This window comes from Muscardinus avellanarius, assembly GCF_963383645.1.
Source record: "Muscardinus avellanarius genome assembly, chromosome: 9".
Taxonomy (NCBI): Eukaryota; Metazoa; Chordata; class Mammalia; order Rodentia; family Gliridae; genus Muscardinus; species Muscardinus avellanarius.
This window is the reverse complement of record NC_137795.1, coordinates 78,514,241-78,538,151: the sequence shown is the minus strand read 5'-3', so window position 1 is coordinate 78,538,151 and position 23,911 is coordinate 78,514,241. Positions and strand designations below refer to the sequence as shown.

At 41.2% G+C, this 23,911-nt stretch overlaps 1 protein-coding gene across 1 annotated transcript in view; it reads left to right on the top strand.

Moving 5' to 3' along the window:
- Positions 1–14,335: 14,335 nt before the first annotated feature.
- CTTNBP2 (cortactin binding protein 2) overlaps positions 14,336–23,911 on the top strand; it is a gene marked incomplete at both ends in the record, with an annotated part of 163,792 nt that continues 154,216 nt past the window's right edge. Inside the window, one exon of the mRNA XM_080701723.1 lies at positions 14,336–14,446. Coding sequence (XP_080557849.1) covers positions 14,336–14,446 — 111 coding nt within the window. The remainder of the gene's footprint in view (positions 14,447–23,911) is intronic.

Here is a 23,911-nt window from a genome sequence, read left to right as displayed (position 1 = left end):
AGTTCAGAGGATTTGGGTACCCTTAAACACTTCTTGGTTCTGTGGAGGCCTTTGGATGCTGTGGGGTTGGTCATCCACTCAGCCAGGCCTGCCCTTATATGCAGTGCTCCACATTCCAGAATTTTCCTTGCTTTTCTTCCCCAACCCAATCTAAATGTATTTCCCTATATTTGTGTAGTATTATGGAGGCTTTGTTATGTGAAAGCAATTAAAAGAAAATGAGTTCATTCAACTTTTATTAAACATCTATCTGGATTATGATAATGTCCTAGGATGTGGAAGAATCCACTCACTCCTGAACTTCCTGTGCTCGGTAATGTGCTCAGCCCAGGGGCACAGGAAAGGGTAACCTCTGAAGAGCTCGCTGTCTTCAACGGTGTCACAAAAGGTGCTCCCCGAGTGGTCTCCTGATGCTTACTAAAATATGCAACTGCTTTTTAAGATGTACAACAGTTAAGGCTCAAAAACAAACTTACTCCTTGGCAACACAGATGGAATCCATATCTTTGAGCATGCTCCCATACCTCTATGTTTAAGGGTACTTAAAAACTGGCAAGCATATACAGATTTGACTGGCAGACACATTTTTTTAAATTGAGAATCTTCATGTAGATATACAACTTTTTCCTTCTCTTAAAAATGTAGAAGCTCTGACATCAGTGGGTCTAGATTTCTCTCTCTCTCTCTCTCTCTCTCTCTCTCTCTCTCTCTCTCTGTGTGTGTGTGTGTGTGTGTGTGTGTGTGTGTGTGTTTGTGTGTGTATTATTGAAACCAGGGGCATTCTTCCTCTGAACTACATCTCCAGACATATTTTATATTTTATTCTGAAACAGGGTCTCAATAAGCTACCGAGGGCCTCGATAAATTGATGCGGCTGGCCTCAAACCTTTGAAAACCTGTCTCAGCCTCCCAACTACCAAGATTACAGGCATGTGCCACCATACCCAGGGGAGTCTGTATTTCTCAACTCAAGTTCAAGACATTTTTCCCTTTGGTGGAACAAAGCCTATGTGTTCCTTTGACTTAAGTCCTCATCATTCCTTATTGTCTTAAACTCTGGTCAGCATTGTTCAGGTTCACTATATATCTGGTCCTTGTAATAAGTTGATTTAAGGATTCTGACCTAGATTCAAATGGATAATTATTTTTTTAGTAAACTGTGCTAATGTTATTCCAGTTAATCTGTGTCTCAGGAAATATTAGGCTACTATTTCATTCAGTGGAAGACCTCTAAAAAAACCTTACAAACTGGGAGCCAAAGGTTCTGGGCAGAAAGTAGTCAAGCTATTTGGGGCAGATGGCCATTTTCAGTCTTGTAGCTTGCATAGACTTGGTTTAGGCTGTCGAACATAGATATAAGGAAACAGATTTGAAATCTCATTTCTTTCTAAATCTGGCATTTCTATAGCAATTGTCACCATGGTATCTTGATGTATTCTGACAGGGGAAATTTTACTTTTGAAAAAATGTAATAAAGGAAAGAGAAACTCCTTTCATGCTTTAACCTAGGGTGCATTTCCTTAACAAAGAGCTCAGAAACTATGTGTGTATATAGGACAGAAAACCCAACATGGTCTGACCCAACTAAGGACAGTTTGTTGGGCTTCTTTTTGATGAGGCTGTGATTTCCAGCTGAATAAAAAAAATGTTTGAACATGAAGGCTGGAAGCTCAAATCCACAGCAATACTTATGTAGCGCTAGCCAATATTCATGCACCTGTTCACATTAATCTTAGTCTTTACAACAATCTGTATAGTAAATATTGCATTTATCATTTATTCCCATTTTATAGAGGCATAAACAAGATATTGAAAATCAGTGATGTGCTTCAGGTCACAGAGAAATCATGCTCCAACAAGTCTTCCAATTGCATTTTAAGCTATATCAATTTCCCCACCTAGACTCCTTATCAGCCTCCACAGCCATCTATGGGGCATGGACCACCTGGTACGGGGTACCCCTGGAGTCATGCAGCATGGGTGGCTCTGATGGGAAATGCTTGCAGATAGGACACACTGCAGGCAAAATAAGACACATGACAAGCTTTTGCAGTTCATGGTGGGCTGGCGATAATCTTTTTCTCAGATTCATTAAACCACATTCAAAATTAAATGAAGAAGATGGTACAGAAACTATTTTGAATCTTGTCAGACTGTTTGTCCACCTCCCTCCCCAATCCATATGTTGAAGTTCCAATTTCAAATGTGTTGGTATTTGGAAAAGGAGCCTTTGGGAAGTAATTAGCATTAGATGTGTCAAAAGGGTGGGGTCCTCATGAGATTAGTGGCTGAAAAAGAAGAGAGATTCTGTCTTTCTCTCTCTGAACACACTGAAAAAAGACCATGGGAAAACAGAGAAGCTGTTCTAGAAGTCAGGCAGGGGGCCCTTACCCAGAACCAAGATGGTACCATCTTGACCCTGGATTTCCTGGCCTCCAGAACTGTGAAAAATGAATTTCTGTTGTTTAAGCCATCCGGTCTGTGACCTTCTGTCACAGCATCCTAAGCTGAGTAAGAATAGTTTGATCTCATTTGCAGTTATCTCTCGGCCCAAAAGAGCAAGCTTTAGTACTATGCCTAATATTAGTAACAAATTGCTTTTGATTAACTTCAGGATTGCAAATAGCAAGCCAATATGTGGGAACTCCTCCTCCTCTTCCTCCTCTTCCTCCTTTTTCTTGCTGTGTGTGTGTGTTTGTGTGTGTGTGTGTGTTGCTGAGGATTGAACCCAGGAGCATTCTACCTCCAAGCTCTACCAGAGCCTGCTTTTATTTTATTTTGAAACAGGGTCTCACTAAGTTGTTAAGAGCCTCACTAAGTTGCTGAGGCTGTGATCCTCCTGTTTCAGTCTCCCAAGTACTAAAATTACAGGTGTGCACTACTACACCCAGCTTGGAAACACTTCTAAGAAGCACTAAAAAAGGCATTACTTCACATCTGTAACTTACACTCAAAGTTAGCTGGGTGATAGAAAAGGCATTTGTGGGATAGCAAGCGATAACAAGTGAGTTTCTTTAGATAGATCTTTCTTAGAATATTTATAAATCATTAGCATGCATTTTGAATATGAGTTGAAAGATACCTAGACAACCAGGGCTTAGACAGGTTTTCAAGTCCAAGTTTCTTTTCTCTACTTTTTCTCTAGCTCTTTTTATTTTTGCCTTTAGAAGAGTTTCGTGACAGATAGTCTCACTTCGTGGCTGAGGCTGTCATTGAACCTATGATCCTCCTATCTCAGCCTCCCATTTACTGAGATTACAGGGGTACACCACCTTGCTTTGACGCCTCTACTTTTTTTATCGAAATAAATAAGATGCACTAAATTTCATTGGAATTGCATGAACTCTGATGTTTTCTATTAGAAATCATGAATTTAAACCCTTGTGGAAGACAAGCAAGTAATATGATCATGAGAAATAAGCAAGTAAAGTTAAATAAAACAGAGCAGGTGGAGATGCCAGCCAGCTGGAGAAGTCCCATCTCTATCTTGGGGATTCAGTGACACCTCAGTGATATGGGATCTTTGAGGGGTTGCATATTTTCTATAAAAATTTCTAATATGTAAATGCTGGCAGTTTTTTTTTTCTTTTCAAAAAGAAATTATTGTATGAATCATATAAAATGTATCTTTTTTTCTTGGCTTATGGACTTATCGTAGGCTAAATTTAAGTATAATGTCCTGGATTAGATCAGAGTTTTTGACTCCAGCTCTACATAACCCCAGGTAATATTTTTTAAACTATTCTATGTATGGTTTTATTAAAACTTATTTCCTCATTTGAAAAAAAAAAAAGTCATACCCTGGAGTTTACAACAACCAATTTGACCTCCTGATTTCTATGACTAATTCCAAGTCTCTCTCTGCTAAGACATTTGTAAGCATTTATTTGAGTTTTTAATATTTAATCTGAAATTATAAAAAATTTGGTTTAAAATTAAAAATGTATACAAATAGCCTTGTTAGGACTATTGTATGTTAGTGGAATCATTTTATTAAACTATAAATTTCTTTGACACGCCATGAGTATTAGGGCAATTAATAATACTTTCTAATAGGTGTAGGAAGAACGTGAAAATATAAATGCCAAAATCTACTGCAGCTTACTGAAGACCAAGGCCCTGTTCTAATTGCTTTAAATGACTTCACTTAATCCTCCACACAACCAGGGAAGAACCTTTATGATCCTCCCTTTCCTAGAGAGATAATGAGACCTAATACTTCCCCACGGTCACAAGGCTAGACAAAGGTCGCCCACATCTCCCTCCACTCCTGGCCTGCTGTTTTGTTTGGAGACAAGGCATTTGGTAATCTATAAACTCTTCTCAACATTATCTATGTATATTTCAGCATTCTTGCAGTCATAATCTAAAGATCTGACCGCATCACTTTTAAGAAAGAAGATTCTTAACCTTTTCAGGCTCAGGCCATGTGGGGCTGAGGATGGCTGCTCTCAGGGCACAATGGTGGGAGAGCACAAGGGCTGTGCTAGTCCCATCATGAAGGCCTGAAGCAAGAGACAGAACAGAAGAGGAAGATCCCTATTGTAATCTCTAAGGCCTCACTCTCCAGTCACACCCTACAGGTCTACCAGGTATCACCCAGGTAAATCCATTACAATGAATGCATTTGTCTACTTCTGGGATTATAACCCTCATGACTAATTATATCAGCTTCAAACACCAATTTATGAGCTCTTCAAGGGGCCATTCAATATGTAACCAAAACACCCTACTTGAACTATTCCATTTAAATTCAATCTCAAAACCGATAAATTAATAAACATAGTATGTATTTTAAAACCATGAAATTGTTCTAGAAATGGGAAAACCTTTTAAATATATGTACATACTTCTATTTCTGTATTGGAATTTTACGTCTTCGTGAGGTTCAAATTCATACAAACAAATATTCACATAAGTCTTAGCGTGTTTCCCTTCAGATCCCACCTGGTCCCCAGCCCTGCCCGTACATAACAGTGAGATTGGTAGTGACACCTTCACACATGGGCACAGTGGGATTTGAACTGTTTCGTTCATCAGTTCTTTTTCTCCTCTTTGTTTTACTCCCCCACCCTTCCACTATTCTACTAGTAACTCTCCCCAATTATCTGAGTCCCTTTCGATTCCTATTTTCTCTCTAGCTTTCACATAAGAGAGAAAACATATGACCTTGACATTCTCAGACTGGCCCTTCTGACATTGGCGGATCTCAGGATGATGTTCTCTAGGTCCATCCATTTTTCTACAAATGACTTTTTCTCTTCTTCATGACTGAGTAAAATTGTATTGTTTATATATGTTTTTGTTGTCCATTTATCTGTAGACAGACACCTAGATTGGTTCTTGAAATTTAGCTATTGTGAATTATAAAAATTAAAAAGCAAACATAAATTATATCTTCAAGCTCGCTAATCCCTTACTCATAATTAACATTTATTTCAAATATGAATTTAGACAACAGGTCATAATAGATCTGACATCACTTGAGATTATGTCATCGTAAAAATGAGAGAAATTATAAATATTTTAAAATATTAATATGTTGTAAGAATTTCAAAGTATCATTTATACTTATGGAAGCCCCCAAATTGTATTAAGTGTGGCAGTTGCCATTGTATCTTCTTATTAACTTGCTAACATTACAACTTTTTGTTTTCAATGCTGGGGATTAAATCCAGCTAGACAAGAAAGAGCTTTACCTTTGACCTGCATCCCATCTGCAGACCTTTCTCTTTTCTTTCTGTTTCAGGATTTCTTTTTTCTTTCTTTGGGGTAGTGGTAATTGAACCCAGGTGCATCCTACCTCTGAGCTATATTCCCTACCCATCAATTTATTTATTTATTTATTTATTTACTTATTTATGTTTGTTTATTTATTTATTCATTTTAAAACAGGCCTTGCTAAACTGCTGAAGGTCTTCCTAAATTGCTGAGGCTGGCTTGAAACCTGAAATCTTCCTGTCCTAGTCTCCCAATTACGGGGATTATAAGCATGTACCACCACACCCAGGTCCCCAGCCCTTTTTCTAATTTTATTTTGATACAGGATCTCATAGAGTTTCCCAGACTATCCTCCTGCCTTAGCCTCCCAGGTAGCTGGAATTACAAGGGCATACCACCATACCCAGTCCCTGTATAATGGTTTCTTGTTTGTTCATCATGTTAGGGATCAAACCTAGCATCTCACAAATGCTAGACAAGTGCTCTCTCTCCCACTGAGTGACATCCTCAGCTCATTCTATGTGTTGGATTTTTGCATTTACTATCTTTCTCTGAGATCGGACCTCTGAGTTTTTACACAATGCCAATGAGATCCATGATATAAAGTAAGGGAGAAGTGATATTTATTCTATCTATGTATACATCTGTCTTTCCATCTCTCCTCCACATATTGGTTCCATTCAATTAATTAGAGTAACAGTTATTGCTTGATTTTCTTCTACAAGGTCGAGTGTCAGATACTACAGACCCTCAGCTCTTCATTTGACCTTGAATCTGGAAAGTCTATGAAAGGTTCCCAGAGTTTTCTGATAGTTTTCATTTGAGATGCTGTTGTACACGGAAACACACTCATTCAGCTATCAACCACCCATCTTAATAGAAGGGAATTTAAGGCCACTCTGACTCCATTCGTCCTCTTTTCAATTCTGTTTTCTCTTTATGAAATCCATGCAGACAGGACACTCCCTAGAATAAGAGGGACATCACTGCGTTTTTAGCACAGGGAATAGATGGTGTACTTCATGGCACTGCATTCTCTTACTTACTGCCAGCATGGTTTATCATGTCAGATAGAGGAAGTGGGAGATCATGCCTGCATTTTATTTGACAATGACAACTGATGAGTCTAGGCTTGGTCTATACTCACTCACAGGAAACCCAAGACAGTCCTAGATACAATTCAATTAGGCAGTGAAACAGTAGGAAGTTTTGTTATTAAATGCTCCCTCTAAAAGTAAGCATAAGTGGTTTTCAGTTCCAGTTATGACAGAGTAGCTAGTATTGGGCCAACCTTTCTACTAAAACAAACAAGCAAAAACAGTTAAACAGTGTGTGTAAAACAACTGTTAGAACCTCTTATGGTGGCACATGCCTGTAATCTCAGATTTTGGGAGACTGAGACAGAAGGATCACAAGTTTCAGGCCAGCCTCAGAAACTTAGCAGGACCCTGTTTCTGTATAAAAAATAAAATAGAGCTAGGGATGTAGCATAGAGGCAAGTCATGAACTCAAGCAGGAATTTAGAAGGCATAATTGTTGAAGAAAAGGCTGGAAGAGCTTTGAGCAGTTAGGGAATAAAGATAAGTTGTGCTGGCTAAGAAGGCTGAGGTCAGGTTGTGGGGGAGAGTTATCCAAGTATATGGGTCTTAAAGAACAAAGTCTCCGAGTACAAGAAATATGCACACAATTTCTTCTCAGATTTTAGGTTGAATTCCAAGTTAGGCATGTACAGGATGAAACACCAAGAACATCAGTAGAGAACAGTATCTGTATTCTGTGGTTTAGGAGCTGAGCAAAAATAAAATAAAATAATAATAAGCAGGACACACACATATACACACACATATACACACACCTCTAATTATACTAGAAAAAAGATGAGTAAATTGAATTGCATTAAAATTAAGAACTTTTTGTTCTAATTTACACGTTCATGAAAATACTCTGCTGCTAGATGCATATTGTTTTACCTTTCATGTTTGAATCTGTGATTTTGCTTTGTTTCTATAGCTCTAAATATAAGTTTATCCAGAAAATAGAATAGTTCTATATGTTTTTGTAGATTGGGGTGTCTTTACTCACTGCTCAAATTTGGAAGTCTGGAGCAGGTTCAGTTCAATTCATCTCCTACCAATACCTTAAATTATAAAATCTGAGGGTGAGGTTCCCTACCACCATTGCAGTGGGTGTCTATGGCCACATTGGGTGGGGGGGGGTTGATACAAGCACAAAGGTGTCTTATGAAGGCCTCATGTTTTTGGGGGTCAGTGGGCAGGCTAAAAGCTGACTAAAGGAGGTCTGTAGCAGGTGTTGAAGGGAGGGGAAATAGTGGCAAAATACATCCCAATATAATTGATTCTTAAAAAGAGGTTAATGCAGCTGGTCACAGTTGTCATCCCAAGCCAGGAGAAGAGTAGGTTAGAAGCCAGACTCAGCCATTCACTGAGGCTCTTGGCAACTTAGTGAGACCCACTTACCAAATAAAAAATAAAATAGGAGGGCTGGTGCTATAGCTTGGAGGTAGAATGACCCTGAGTTCAATCCTAATACCACCACACCAAAAACAAAACAAAAATAAAAGGTTAATGCTGAAACTGATAATAAGAAGTGATGATGTATTGATAAAATGCTTGTTGATTTTCATAGTAATGGCCAGTGTGTAGCTTGCATTGTTTTTCCATAGGAAAAACATTTATTGTATTGTTAACATAAAACATATCAAGTAGTAGAATACTGATTGCCAGAATAAAACATTCTAGATTGCTGAAACTTTAATGTTGATTTGTCAGAAGTAATTTTCTTTATTATTCTACCAGTGATTTCACCTTCCCCAGAATGAAAATAGCAATACAAATATTTTTTCTTTCAGCTCTTTTATTGTAAATATAACTAGGTCTTCAACTCTAGCCATGGCATTGTTTTCTACATATTATGAGTTAAATTATATCATCTACTGAGTGGTTATTCAACTTCTGATACATATATTTGTGTTATTTCTTTGCAAATAATGTCATCATGTTTCCAGGTGATTCCACCTGAGTTAGTAGTAAAAAAAAAAAAACAATGTCTTGATGGACAAAAATAATTATTGCCATCAAGTGAGATGCGAGGTAGTATAAGGTAAAATTTGTGTTCCAAAAACCCCAAATGTACTTGAAATTCCATTAGCTGAGTTTACATCAAGTGATTACGATTGTCTAGAGAATGTTGATGTATTGGTTCGTTTCAGTTTTACATAGGAGAACTATGCATTTATGGCTTTTCTCCTATTTTTTTAATCCTACGTATATTCTCACTGAGTCCATCATAAATGTCATCTGCATATGTATTAAGATTGAAAGGCATCATTTTTAGTTTCCTTATTAATTCTTCAAACATTATATTTGCCTTTGTATTGAACAATACATACCCTATAGTGAAAGGAAAATCCCAGCTTTAGTTTTATAGCTGTTTCTGAACTCTTTCTTAACCAGAGGGAAAAAATATCTGATCTCACAACCTATTTATATAGTTTTTAAACTTTCTAAGAAAAATAAGGCTCTGCTATAATTAATGCCTAATGGTATAAACACCCCTGCCTTACTGGTTGCCTAGTAACTACGTACTGCAGGCTTGTGGGGTTGCTAAAGAGGCTGAATACAGGGAAATATTCAGATCCATTTCCAATTCAGGTGGATGAGGGGCAGCAGTGGACCAGATTCTTTTGTTCAAATTATTTTTCCATAATGGCTTTGCACTAAAACATCCTTCCACACTAAAACGTACCCTTGTAATAACTTCTACAGTTAAGAGTACAAACCAACAAATAGTGAATTAAAATGTAAAAAACACTCAGTAGAACTGAACCAGCTCTACCTCATTGTTCTGTATTAGCCTCTGGGTCTGTTAGAGCAACTAGACCCGGGAATAAAGTCCTTACTGTTCTTTTACCCCTTCAATAAAATCTGATACTTGCACCGTTTTAGCAACTGAGTGACCAGATATAGTTCCCAGTTAAAGGTGGTAATTGAAGGGGCTGGGCATGGCTATAGTGATTATTTACATTTAAGTTTGGCTTCCTTCCTGCATAGCAGATTTAATTTCCTAATTATGTTTTGCTTTAGCGTAGGTAAAATTAGCTCACATTCCCTTGGCACATACCAACTACAGTTGGTGGAGGAGGCCTTCCAAATCCAAATCCATAGGTTGTTGAAAAGGGTGGATAACTATATTAGAGTTCAATTTACTGGAAAAAAAAATCCACAAAGAGCCTACAACACATGTAGATTATGGCAAGTTGACCTTGAGGAAATACAGTCAGGTCATATGAAAACTCGTTTCCGGCAATGTCTTGATTTCCAAAAATAGGTGTTAGATACAAGAGACTGGGAGCTCATCTGCATGCTTTGTTAAGAATTCCTGATGTCAAGACGCGGGGCTTCCTAGGTTAGTCTTCTTCCTGTAGACAGGAATAAGAATGAGCTTTAAATTGCATAACTATAGCCTTTTGGATGTAGTCAGATATGATTTGCTACTCAGTAATTTTGTCATTTGGCAATGCTAAGACATGGAAACATATGGTTTGCTCTTTGGAATTAACATAAATGTTATCATTTGACTGAAATAAAGGATTCTCTTATCCTCTGATGGAAACTGTTTCAGGATGTGTGTATGTTCCCTTATCATACTGCGTGGAAGAAAGCAATACATTGCATCATTATGTGTGATCTCTGGGTTTTTGGTTTTGTGGGTTGGAGGATGTGGCTCCTGAGGCCCAAGGCATGGTTTAATCAGAAAACCACTTGGCTCCCCAACTACTGTCTGTATTTTGAGACTCAACTTTTTTTTTTTTTTTTTTTTTTTTTGATACTGCAGATTGAAGCTAGGTGTATTCTACCTCTGAAGTATTACCTCCCCACCCCATCTTCATATTTTGGAACAAAGTCTCCCTAAATTGCTGTGATACCCTTGTCTCAGCCTCCCAAATACTAAGATTACAGGCATGTGCCACTACACCTGGCTTCTTTTCTCTAGTCTTAAAAGAGACCCTTGAGCCTGCCATGCTGGATCCTAAGAACCTCAACAAGATAGGGAGACCCTGTTTAAAAAATACAGACAGACAGACAGACAGACAGACATAGGGCGGGGGTGTGGCTTAGAGGTAGAATGCCTCTGGGTTCAATCTCTAGGGGAGAGAGACAGACAGACATATGGGCTCTTGAAGAGTGAGCTATAGTTTCACAGAAACATCTCCATTCTGGAGTTTGGGAAATAATTAGTCTGCAGTTCTCTAGTCAGTGGGACATCAACATCATCATTATATTCCAAGGGGGGGAATCTAAATTTTTAAAATCTTTCTTTATTTGCTACATATTCAACAGCTCTATTTTCATTTTAATGCTGAAAAAAAGATCTGATTATAAATCATGACTCATTTTATATCATAGGGGTTTGTCTTCTTTTATTTCTTACTCTTTTCTGATACCTGGCCTTTGAAAAATTTGCATTCCAGCCCAGTCTTGGGCTGTCTTTTGTTATTATTATTATTATTGTTGTTGTTGTTGTTGTTATTATTATTAGCTGCTTAATGAAGCTTTAAAGATTTAATTTCTGAAGCAATCAAATCACTACCCTTTCAGATTCATTTGGTTTGGTTGTAATAGAGCCTGTCTTTGTGCAGAGAAGGTCTTTAGGAAAGAGTTAATTTGCAATTGCAACAGAGGCTAATTCTCAAGAGAGAATTTAAACCAGCAAGTGTCCTCCTGTGGAGATGCAGCCCCAGGCAGGGCCCTGGTTGAGGGAGTTAACTCCTGGCATGCCTGGGCGCAGGAGGCAGACTTTCCCCCAACCCTGGCAGCAGCAGCTTTATGATGGAGGTGAAATGCTGTGAACCTCCATCCCAGGTCCTGGATCTTGAGAGTTAAAAAATGTGAGCTCCTGTGGGCTTCCTATTTGTTTATCTTTTCATTTCTCTCTTCACACACACAAACACATAGGTGAGCAGGAAGAAAGCCACTCGGCAACTGACTGATTCCTTTCTGACATGATGTTGCTTTTCTTGTATTTAGACAAATATAAGCTATTTCTTCCCAATTATAATTTTGTTAAAATTTAAGCTGCATTATTTTAAATACATGGAATTTGCTTCCCGGACAGCTTCACATCACATATGTGATTCTTAATTCCAAAGTGAAGTATATTACTTTAATGAAAATGCATCCTGAAAGGAACAAGGGATGCTCTTAGTTCCAACTTTAAATATGTACAATCCGAGCACCACCTAACTCTACCATCAAAAGCATGTCTTTCCATCTCCTAAGGAGCCTCATACTGATATTCTCATATTGAGCCATTTCTGCGAGAATACTTGGTAAAAGAAAATGGTGTAAGGAACAAGGGTGGAAAACAAAGGGCTGAGAGGTAGTGTGCTATCAGAATAAAGGAAACGAAAACAAACAAGTGCCTCTGTAACCAGAGAGCCTGCAGGTGATTTCTTGTCCTCTGACCCTTGACCCCAGGGTTCCAAGCGAAAGTTCTTTATTGGCTGCTTCTGAGAGGGAACTTTTTAAAATTGTATTGACCAACAACCCGTTTCAGGTTTCAGGTGCTTTCCAGAGTAAGATTCTTCTCTGCCCTGGCTTGTGTCATATTTGGATTTAATTTAGAAAGTAGAACAATGAACGTATCAAAACCTTTCCTCTCAGAAATCTGCCCGTGTGTGTGTGTGTGTGTGTGTGTGTGTGTGTGTGTGTGTGTGTGAGAGAGAGAGAGAGAGAGTGAGAGAGAGAGAGAGAGAGAGAGAGAGAGAGAGAGAGAGAGAGGAGAGAGGAGAGAGGAGAGAGAGAAAGAGGGAGAGAGAGGGAGGGAGATGAAGAGGGGAGAGTGCACTTTGATCTGTAACCCTGGACGGAACATTCCAGTCATTCATCTTCACAGATTTCAAGGGCAGGCTTGGGCTGTGCTTTGATTGTACTTGGAGACCCAGATTGAATGCCTCAATTTGATTCTGTGCTTTCAACACAGTTTTAGGGATCTGGAGATTTGGAGAGGGCTGTACCATATGGTCTTGATCAGGTGATAGATTTTCACATTCTGGGAATTGGCAGGAAAGAATAACAACTGAATTGCATGCAGGAAAGGAAAATTAGGCACTTGGGCCTCACTCACTCACTCAAGAAAAATCTCGAACCCTGTATTTCCCAGAGAATCTTTTTTTTCCTTTGTGGTATTGGGGATCGGACTCTCACATGCTAGGCAAGGGCTCTGTCCTATAGAATCCATTTTAAAAGGTTTTGTGTGTCTATGTATACTCACAAGCAGGGGAGGAAATCTTTTCTCTCAAAAGTAGAGGACCAGCCTGGCATGGTGGCGCACGCTTGTAATCCCAGCGCTTGGGAGGCTGAGACAGGAGGATTGCATGGGTTCGAAGCCAGCCTCAGCTACTTAGTGAGGCTCTAGGCAACTCAGTGAGACCCTGTTTCCAAGTAAAATATAAAATAGGTCTGGGAGTATAGCCTGGAGGCAGAAAGTCCCTGGGTTCCACCCCCAGTACCACCAAAAAAACAACAACAACAAAAAGTAGAGGGTCTTGCTCCCTGGTGGTGCAAGCCTGTAATTCTAGTACTTGGGAGGCTGAAACAGGAGGATCACAGGCTATAGCACAGCCCCAGCAGCTTAGTGAGACCCTATTTCAAAATAAAGAATAAGATAGCAGGGCAGGTATAGCTCAGAGGTAGAATGCCCTTGAGTTTGATGCCTAGTACCAAAACCCAAAACAAAAGCAAAAACAAAGCAAACCCATCAGACAAACAAACAGCAAAGTGGGAGGTGTCCTTTACAAAGCTATTGCATTTAGCAGGTCTTGGATAGTTTTTCAGAAGCCATCTTAGCGTTGGAGGCCAAAGAACACAAGCAGGCCTCTCTCTACCTCCCTTGAACAGGAAAGGTACCAGCTGAGGGGCTCTGTAAGACAACAGGATGCAACATTTTGCTGATGGTTTTGGAGAAGGACTAGAGTTCGGGATAGGATAAAACGAAGCCAGGTGTCTATGTCCAGACAGTAAGAGGTCATGTGTAACGTGGGTCCAAATGGCCTGGCAGCAAGGAAATTTAGAAAGAGAGGGGTGACACCTATGCCTACAATCCCAATATTTGGGAAGCTGAGACAGGAGAGTTGCAGGATGGAGGCCAGCCTCAGTAATTAGAAAGAACCTGTTTCAAAATAAAAATACAATAATAAAAGGGCTAGGGGTGTTAGCACCAAAGAAGAATGCTCCTGGGTTCAATCCCAAGGGCGAAAAATAAAGAAAGGAAAGAAAAGGAGAGTAAGGAAGGGGTGCACTAAGTGACTGCTAACCCGGGGGAGGGTGGAGGAGCTGAAGGGAGGGCTTTTCCCGGCGCTCACAGAGGCTTGGGGTGCGGAGCCCGGGTGCCCTGGCCGGGGGCGGCTGGCGGGGCGGGCTCTGCGGCGTCCCGGGCCGGGCTCTGGCGCGCGGCGGGTTAAGCGCGGGGGCGCGGCGAGGGGCGGGCGCTGCGAGCTCGGAGCGGCGGCGGCGGCGGGGAAGCGCCGCCCGCGCGGGGAGGCTGAGCCCAGCCGCCGCTCCGAGCTCGCATTCGGATCCGCTAGAGCAGGAAGATGGCGACGGACGGCGCGAGCTGCGAGCCCGACTTGTCCCGCGGCCCCGAGGACCCGGCGGGGGCGACGGCAGAGGCGGCGGTAACCGAGATCCCGGGCGGGAGCGGGGCGGTGAGACGCGGCCCCGGGGCGCGCCCCCAGGACGCTCCTGCGTCCCGGCCTCTCGGAGTGCCCCCCTCCTGGAGATGTCCCTCCTGGGGTGGCCCCCTCCTGGAGATGTCCCTCCTGGGGTGCCCCGTCCTGGAGATGTCCCTCCTGGGGTGCCCCCTTCCTGGAGATGTCCCTCTTGGGGTGCCCCCCCTCCTGGAGATGTCCCTCCTGGGGTGCCCCCTCTTGGAGATGTCCCTCCTGGGGTGCCCCCTCCTGAAAGATGCCCTTCCTGAGGTGCCCCCTCCTGGAGACGCCCCTCCTGGGGTGCCCCCTCCTGGAGACGCCCTTCCTGGGGTGCCCCCTCCTGGAGATGTCCCTCCTGGGGTGCCCCCTCCTGGAGATGCCCCTCCTATGGTGCCCCCTCCTGGAGATGCTCCTTCTTCTAGGTGCCCCCTTCTGGAGATGCCCCTTCTTCGGGGTGCCCTCATAGCGGGGCAGGTTGGAGCGGGGCGAGGCGGTGTCGGGACCAGGGGTCCCTCGAGTCTTTTAGGACGCAGGGGTCCGGTGCCCCCGCGGCGCCCACTACCTCTGCTGCTGGCGTTGCGGCCAGGAGCGAGGGCTGGGTGAGCTTCCTGGCGACGCCAACCCCCATTGTTCACCTCTGGCTGCGCGTGGCTGTGAGCGAGGATCCCCGGGGTGCCTGGCACCTCCCGGGAGAACGGTGAGGGGGAGGCGGGTCGTCGCCAGCAGGTGTGGAGATGCCCATTGTGTGCGTCCGTCCACACGCACCCGTGCCTTTGGGAGGGAGGGCCCCTGGGAGAGGCCCGCGCCCAGCTGTGGGCGCCGCTGCCGCCCAGCGCCTGCACTTTGGGTTCTCGCTGCCTGCTTACCCATCACTTGGTGACGGTGGCGGTGGCGGTGGCGGTGGCGGTGGTGTCGTTCTTCCAGAGGCACGGACAAGGATCTGTATCTACCTGGTTTCAGGAGATATATATATTTTTTCTCTTAGCCAGTGTCTGGAAGCCCAGTGTCCTATCCATATCTGGTGCTGTCTTACGCACCCTGGATGTCCCTGTGCACAGACGCTAGCTCGTGTTTCTCTGCTCCTACCCTGGGGAAGGATGAGGAGGGTGGAAACGCTCTCAGGGTTTGGGGAGCAGCTTCGCGGGAGCTGCAAAGATCTGCAAAGAAAGGCAGATCAAGGAGCCTCCCACTCCTGGTCCGCTTCGCTTCCTCGGAGGTTTGGGGTGGGATGGAGGGAGCCTGGCGCAGCCGCCCCCCTGTGTCCCTCCCACCACCTGAGCGCTGATCTTCGCGGGGCTGCTTTACTTTGCTCCACCTCTGGAGGTAGGGCGTTCGGGGGAGGGAAAGGAGAGGTGTGGAGGAAGGCATTTGGGAGTGAGTGGAGCTGAGCCTGGAAAAGAAAAAGAAAGAGAGAGGGGGAGGAGAAGTGATGATTTCCACTTGGGAAACTGGCAAATTCGGAGCTAAAACTTTTTGGGGAAAATCGAGTTTTCATTCTTTACAGGGAAAGATGAGAACTTTAAGTTTCCCTCTTTGAGGTCCAATAAGTAAGCTAGCTATTATTACCAGCAGCCTCCCTGGGATGCTGAAATGATTGGGCACATTCATCCCCAGGAGCTGGGGAGGGAAAGTGCAAAGGAAAAGAAAGAGCCCGGTGCCTTGGGCCCCAGGGAGGTGGAATTTGTCTGTTTATTTAGAATGAGCTTCTTCCTCTCATACTCTCAATATTTTCATTGCCTGACAAGCTACACACAAGCATCTGATTTATGTATAGTTGATATATAGTTTTATCTGCTACCTTGTAAACAGCCCCTTGGTTGCTAAGAAGATTTTTCATGCTAACAAGGTCAATGTTCCCTCTGCTGTTTATTTATTTATTTTTAGGAATGTGGATTTTTACTGCTGGTATTTGAGGATTTAATAATTTTATCCTCGTTAGTGGAAATAACCATGAAAAAAATCTGTGAAAATGAATCTCCTTTATTATTTCCATAGAATCCTTTGGGGTTCTGAGATGCAATAAAGGATTTTTTTTTTAATCTGATAGGTTTTTTTTTATTTAAAAAAGTAGGTTTAACTTCTTATGCAATACAACTGGGCATCTCACTTTTTCAAAGTCATTGTGATTTGAAAAGCACATTTCTTTTATATCAGCCTTTTCACCTATAGGTCGATTTTTAAATTAAAAATCAGCCAGGTAGAAAGAGATTTGCCACATTTGCTCTTAAGATAACAATAAAAAAAACCAAAGGCATATTTATACTTTTCAGGATCTTGTCAACAGAGGACTTAATTTTTATTTTAGTGAGCCATTCTATTTTGTGTTTTAGAGATTTGTTTCATTTCACATTGGTTTACATATTGTGCGTTTTTATGCATACATTTGGCAGTAGTGAGCCCACAAAGGAGCCTCCCAAGCAGTAGGCTATTTTTGAAAGTGAGTGTTTTCACTAAGTTTTGGCTATTTAGATTGTTGCTTAGGAACAAGTTTAATTTATAGTTTTCAGCTTAATACCATTTTCAGTGGAGTGTTTTAAATTTAGTTTGCGATCCTTGTTCTTAGCTGTTTAAATCCTGAAAGCATCCCAACTGTAAAGCTGGTGAACAGCTACATTATGCAGTAGGATCATATTAATAGTCTTTGCTGTGAACCATGCCGGGAGAACGGGGTTATTTTCAGTGCCTTAGCCAAATGTGATGACTTTTATAGGCCATATTGCTATGTCTACTCTGAAAATAGCTTCAACGCATAAGGCTGTATGGGAAACAGAAATCTTCCTGCTTTTTATTGTCACCAAAGTATTTAGGAGTGAAAGGAAAGTAGAGATCTGTTGGAGCTATATTTGGGAAGCCAACTCACAATCCTGCCATTCTGGGCTTTTTAGAGCAGCTAATATGCAAAAAGTCAGTATAAATTTTGTTGTCATGGTGATAGCAACAAGGAAAAAACTTGCATATGTTTTTGTTTCAAAATGCATAACAGTGACATTAAACTAATTAATGACTGGCACCTTGGATTATTTTGCTTTTTAGATGACACTATTAAATATAAATGCAATAAAAAGAACTTCTTAGCCAGCCTTGCTAAGGTTTTTTTTTTTTTAACTATAGTTGTATAGCAGCTATAGAATATTGAAAGTTTCACAGGATAAATTTTAAGAGGAAATAATGCAGATTTAATGCATGCCACTGAACGTTTGCCAAGAAACATTCAGGGTGCATGGAGGCAGCCTGTGTTATATCTCTGCTGACCTAAAGCAACGCAGAGAAGCAACAGAAACTGACACAATCTAAAGCAACACAGAGAAGCAACAGAAACTGACACAATCCAAGGAATCAAATCAGAAGCTACGGTATCATGAGAGGCACACATAATTTCCAATGGAGTTATTGGGAGACTTGGAGAGAGGGTTTCTACTAGAAGAATCTGGAAATGTTTCACGGAGGGATGGCATCTGAGCTGGGCCTCCAAATATAAAGAGGGTGTGCACAGGATCTGCTGAAAGCAGTGTGTCCCTGTGGCTGCTTCCTGGGGTTCCTTGAGAAGCCACCCACATAGAGGGCTTTCAAAGGTGAGTGCAGAGAGGTGATTGCAGGCATGGTGGTGCACACCTGTAATCCAGGACATGGGCGGTTGAGACAGGAGGATCTTCAGTTTGAGGCCAGCCTCAGCAATATAGCAAAACTCTCAGGAACTTAGTGAGACCCTGTTTCAAAATAAAAAGATAAATAAAGGAGTGAGGGGTATGGGATATCGCTCAAAGATACAACCTCTTTGGGTTCAGTCCCCAGCCCCCTCACCAAATAAAAGACAAGTGTAGAAATTTCCACTTCAGCTTCAGCTATACCCTTTAGGACAATAGCTTAGAATTTGTAGAAACTGACTGAAAACAGTCCTCAGAGTTTAGAATATGGCTGTTTTCAGAGTGATCCTTCTTTATTCTTTTCTTCTTCTTAAATAATAGGCTGTGTCTGCACCTGTCTCCCTTTGTTTGTGCTCTGTTATTGTTGCTATTATTTTTGTCATTGTATTTCTCACAGGGTAAATTCTGTGTAGAGAAAGGAATCGTCCATCCTGTTTGCGACTGAATCCACGCCCGGGCTGGGTTGGTGGTTGGGTCTATCCTCCTGTGCTTCACATCCTTTATGAGTTGAGACACTGTTTCCCAGCCTTAGTACTTAGTCATTTGCAGATCTCTGCTGTTGGTCATGTGGGCAGCAGGTTGTGGTTGGGAGGAAACAGACTTCTCCTTCAGGGAGAGTTATGAGATTTTATCTGCAAAAGGATACCAAAAAGCTGGGGAAAGGGGCACATGCTTGTAATGCCACAGGCTGAAACAAAAGGATTGCAGGTTCAAAACCAGCCTCAGCAACTTAATGAGCCTCTCAGCAACCTAGCCATACTGTTTCAAAACAAAAACTAGAAAGGCCTGGGGGTGTGGTTCAGAGATAGAATGCCCCTGAGTTTAAACCCAGCGCCCCCGCCCCCACATACAAAGAATAAAGAAAAGAAGGCAAAGGTTACTTGGCACAGTGCCAGGCACATGGTGGCAAATCTTTTACAGATGCTTATTGAATAAAGAAAGTGAAAGAAAACTCATCCAGAAGCCACGCCGTGCCATTTAAGGTTGATTGGCCATTTGGAAAATTGACTTTGTGTGTCACCAGATTGTAGTGAAACAATTGGCCTGCTGTTTATAATAAAACTATAGCTATCACAAATTGGGAATCAAAAGACAACACTAATTTTTCTTTGCTAATTTTATTTTTTATATTACCCGTTTCCAAACTGCTTTTCCCAGTATCTCAAATACTTCAAAAGAAAAAAATTTTTTTTTCGTTACTGGGGATGGAACCCAGTGGCATTCTACCTCAGAACTACACTGCCAAGCCTTATTTTTTTTTATTCTTTATTTTGAAACAGGGTCTCACTAAGATGCTGGACCTCACTAAGATGCTGAAGCTGGTCTCAAACCTGTGATCCTTCTGTCTCAGCCTTCCAAGTACTGGATCATGGGCATGTGCCACACGCCAGGCTCCTACTGCATTCTTCTAATAACCAAGTTCAGGCCTTATTACCCATTGGAATGCGAAGGAGGGGTGATTGATAAGCAGATAAGAGAAATGTGGAATGGTTCGGAGATAGGAAAATGGAATCAAAGGAATGATTGGACAGAAAGGATGAAGTTGGGCAGTGTTTGCAAATAGTCCACAACCGCACAGAATAGGGAATTAGAATTCAACTTTAAATGGGGCTTGAAAGTATGGAGCCAGGCTTTTTACTACTGTGCCACCCAAGCACATTTGAATGTTGCTTCTGGAAGAGACTTTTATTCACATACACTTGATTGGATTCTTTTCCACTGGAGCTCCTATTAAAGGCTTATGTAACACAGGAAAGGAGTCTTGTCTTTTCTCTTTTGCAGTTAAAAGTAAGCATATAGAGACTAGTAAGCCAGGCGTGGTGGCGCACGCCTGTAATCCCCACACTTGGGAGGTGGAGACAGGAGGATTGAACAGGTTTGAAGCCAGCCGCGCTGGCTTAAGAGACCCTGTTTCTAAATTAAAGGAAAAAATATATATATATGGTCTGGGAGTGTAGCCCAGAGGTAAAGGGCTTCCAGGAACCCCAGCACCACCAAAAAAAAAAAAAAAAAAAAAAAAAGATAAAAGATATAGAGACTAGTAACCAGAGGGTAATGATAATGACATTAAGAAGAAAATATTTTTAAATATTTATTTATTTATTTATTTATTTATTTATTTATTTATTTATTTTGTGGTACTGGGGGTCAAGCTAAAGGGCATTCTGTTTCCTAGCTACAACCCCAGCCCTATTTTATTTTTATTTTGAAACATGGTCTCATTACGTTAATGAGAATCTCACTACTTGCTGAGGCTGTCCTCAAACCTGTAATCCTCCTACCTCAGCCTCCCAAGTATTGAGATTACAAGCATGTGCCACCATACCCAGCTTAAATTTTTATTTTTAATTAATTAATTAATCTGTTGGTACTAGAGATTGAATCCATGGGTTTTCTACCTCTAAGCTATACCCTAGCTCTTTTTTTTATCTGTTATTTTGAAATAATGTATACTGGATTCCTTTTTCTTAAGACCTTGTTTTACTTAGAAACAGGGTCTTATTAAGTTCCCGAGGGTCTTCCTGGATTACAGAGGCTGGCCTCAAACCTGTGATTCTCCTGTCTGTCTCCTAAATACTAGAATTACAGGTATATGCCACCAACAGAATAAAACCTAACAGGTTTATAAAAGCCCAGCAAAATTTTTTAAATTTTAATTTTTAATCTTTTATAAATACCATATATAAAAATAAAATTATATTACGAATGCAGCTTACAGCATGGTGGTATCAATGTAGGAATCTTGATTTTAGGCGAAAATTTTGAATAAAAATTAATAAGCAACTAGTAGTTTGAGGATCTGTTTGAAAGGATATTTAATAAATATAGTATAACCAAGTTAACATTGTTTTGTGGGATAGGTTCTTGTCTTTAAATGATTTAGATTTTACATTCTTATATTTCATTGGAATGACAACAGAATTATTCCAAAAGTTGGTCTTGAGTTTGCCCACAAAAGAGCTTTGTAACTATAAGAATATAATTTAGCCATCCATGCACCAGCTTCCTCATTTGAAAATCAGCATGCTGACATTTGCCACCTACAGATAATCAAGACGATATCCTCCAATGCACCATACGCTTTTAAAAGACAATTAGTGGAGCTGACCCGTGTCCCATGTCTGCTGATATAACATTGAGAGCTGAGTTCAGATGAAAATAAACTCTTATTTACTCTAGATGAGCCCCTTTCTTTTTCTGAAGAGGAAATGGAAACTCAGAGGCTGTTATCTCTGGCTGAGCCACTTTTCTGCTTTTCATTCCAACTTTCTCTTAGTTAAAATTAGTTACATCCATCACCAGGTTTCCTTCCTTACATTGTGTCCTTGTCAGTATCACCTTCTGCCCATATTCTCAGTTGCTTGTCTTCCATGAAAGACCCTGGGCGGTTTGGTTGGTTTGAGGCCTGTGGAGGACTCCATATCCACAGTATGTTGTTTCATAGGATAACCTAGTGGCTTCCCTGGTTTACATAGTTTCAAAGGATTTTCGAAATAATAAGTGTTTGGTTGAATGCTCAGTTACTTAGTTACTTCTAGAGTAGACGGTAACATTGTATCTTGGTTGTTTCTAGAGTAGATTATAACATTATATCATGGTTGCCCCTAGTACAGACTATAATATTGTATCTTAGTTGCCCCTGGAGTGGACTATAAATTTGTGTCTTAGTTGTTCTTAGAGTAGATTATAACACTGTAGCTGAGTGAACTGCAACATTCCATGTTTTCTGCTTTATTCTGCTTGCAGTAGGCACTTAACACCAAAAGTGTGTTTGGAGGGAACATGTTAGATAAAATCATGTGAAGATGTAATAGTCGTGGTATCCTGACACATCTCGTAGGGGTGATGCATCTTATAGGGGTGAGTATAAATTTCATGATGTGGGGAAATGCGCAGGACATGATTAATTGCCAGATGAAGTAATACAGTGGACTCGAAGACTGAAGTGGGAGGGAAGAGTTTTCTGGAGTCGAGAAGGGCATACGAAAGTGAGATCAGAGCTATTTGCTGAAGAAAGATGAGAATGAGATGAAAGAGAAGAGAACAAAGGATTAAGGAGCACAAACTACCTCTATCTGAAAATGCTTTCCTCCACGTAGAGAAAAGAATCAGGAGGAATAATCTCAAAGCAAGAAGTAACCTCAAAGTTTACATATGTCTACTGGGAATTGAACCCAAGGGTATTCTGCCTCCAAGATAGTCCCATAGTCCTTTTTATTTTGATATGAGGTCGTACTAAGTTGCTAAGACTGGCCTCAAACCTGTAGTCCTCCTGTTTTAGCCTCCCAAGTACTGGGATTACAGGTGTGCTTTATCACAGCTGGCTAGAGATTTAAAATAATTTGAAATCATGAGAAATGTTCTTTTCTTCATGGGAACCCTTATAATTTGCTAAACCCACCTTCTGTGTACTTAGAAACTTGGATTTCATTTTTATGTTAATAATATAGTCTTTAAATTTTAATCTTCTTGTGATTTCAAAATGTCTCATTACTTTTCTTCACAGCCTTTATTCATCCCAAAGCAGAAGTCTTGCTTCCTTAGAGAGTTCTTAAACGCATTGTAAATTATTAACATACACTATTAACCTGGGAGGAAAATATATTTTTGTAACTTCTGAGCTAAACAGGCAAAATAAGTTTTCCTCAATTACTTCCAAAGGTTTTTAGTCTCAGGGAGTGACCTAAATTTTTTCAGTCCAGTAATCCAGTTACTATGATGGCCCATAAAATCAGAATAGTTGGGGAATGGAGGAGACTGTAGAGATCACTTAGTCCCATGCCCTCATGTTACTGATGAGCATCCTGAGAACCGAGCAGATGGAATGACCTGCCCTTTGCTGGCTGTTCTTGAGCCGCATCTCTCGTGTCTTCCAATCCATTTGCATTCTTAGACACCCTTCCTTCTTCCTACTTAGAGCCATTGAGGCCTCTAAATGTTGGCAACAGCCCACTAGACTTTAAACTTGAAGAGAGCATGTTGGTGGGAAGAGCTGCAGGACGTGTCTGGCTTCGTAATTGGTCACCAAGTTTTGACCCAGTAGCCCCAATAAGACCAATGCATTTGGATTAAGATCTGAGGGGCACTTGGCCACTGTGGCTCAGACTCTGGAGACTCTCTCCTGAAGGATTTTTGGCATTCGGTCAGTGTGCTGACTCCACTAATGCTTTGAGGATATGGGCAAGGCCCTTCCAGGCCTATTTGGCTCTGGCTGTCAAATTCTCTCCACATAATCTCCAGTATTCTAGACTTGCAAGAGTGGGAGAAACTGTGGCAGCCTGTGTTCAGTTCTCAAAGTTTGAGATGTCTCAACTCCGTCAGGTTCTGTTCTGTTTCCTCTCTCTCTCTCTCTCTCTCTCCCTCTCTCTCTCTCTCCCTCTCTCTCTCTCTCTCTCTCTCTCTCTCTCTCTCTCTCTCTCTCTCCATGTAAGAGAAAATCTTGAGTAATGCCCTGTGCACACCCACCCTAAGTAATTCAGAACTGTGCAAAACTGGTATGCTGAACACTGAGAATTAAAGGTTGTTTCTCCTTTTTTGTTTATATATAAACATACTGTAATATATGTTATAATCAATATATATTACATTTACACATGATGGATTAATATATAGTAAATTAATATATCAATATATTATATAATGCATCAAAATACATGATTTCTTATATTTCTAAGAAGATATCTTCTCTTTTCTCTCCTCTCTCTCTCTCTCTACCCCCCCTCTCTCTTTGTGGGTCTGGGGATGGAATCCAGGGGCATTCAACCTCTGAGCTATACCCCCTGCCCTATTTTTTATTCTTCATTTTGAAACAGAGTCT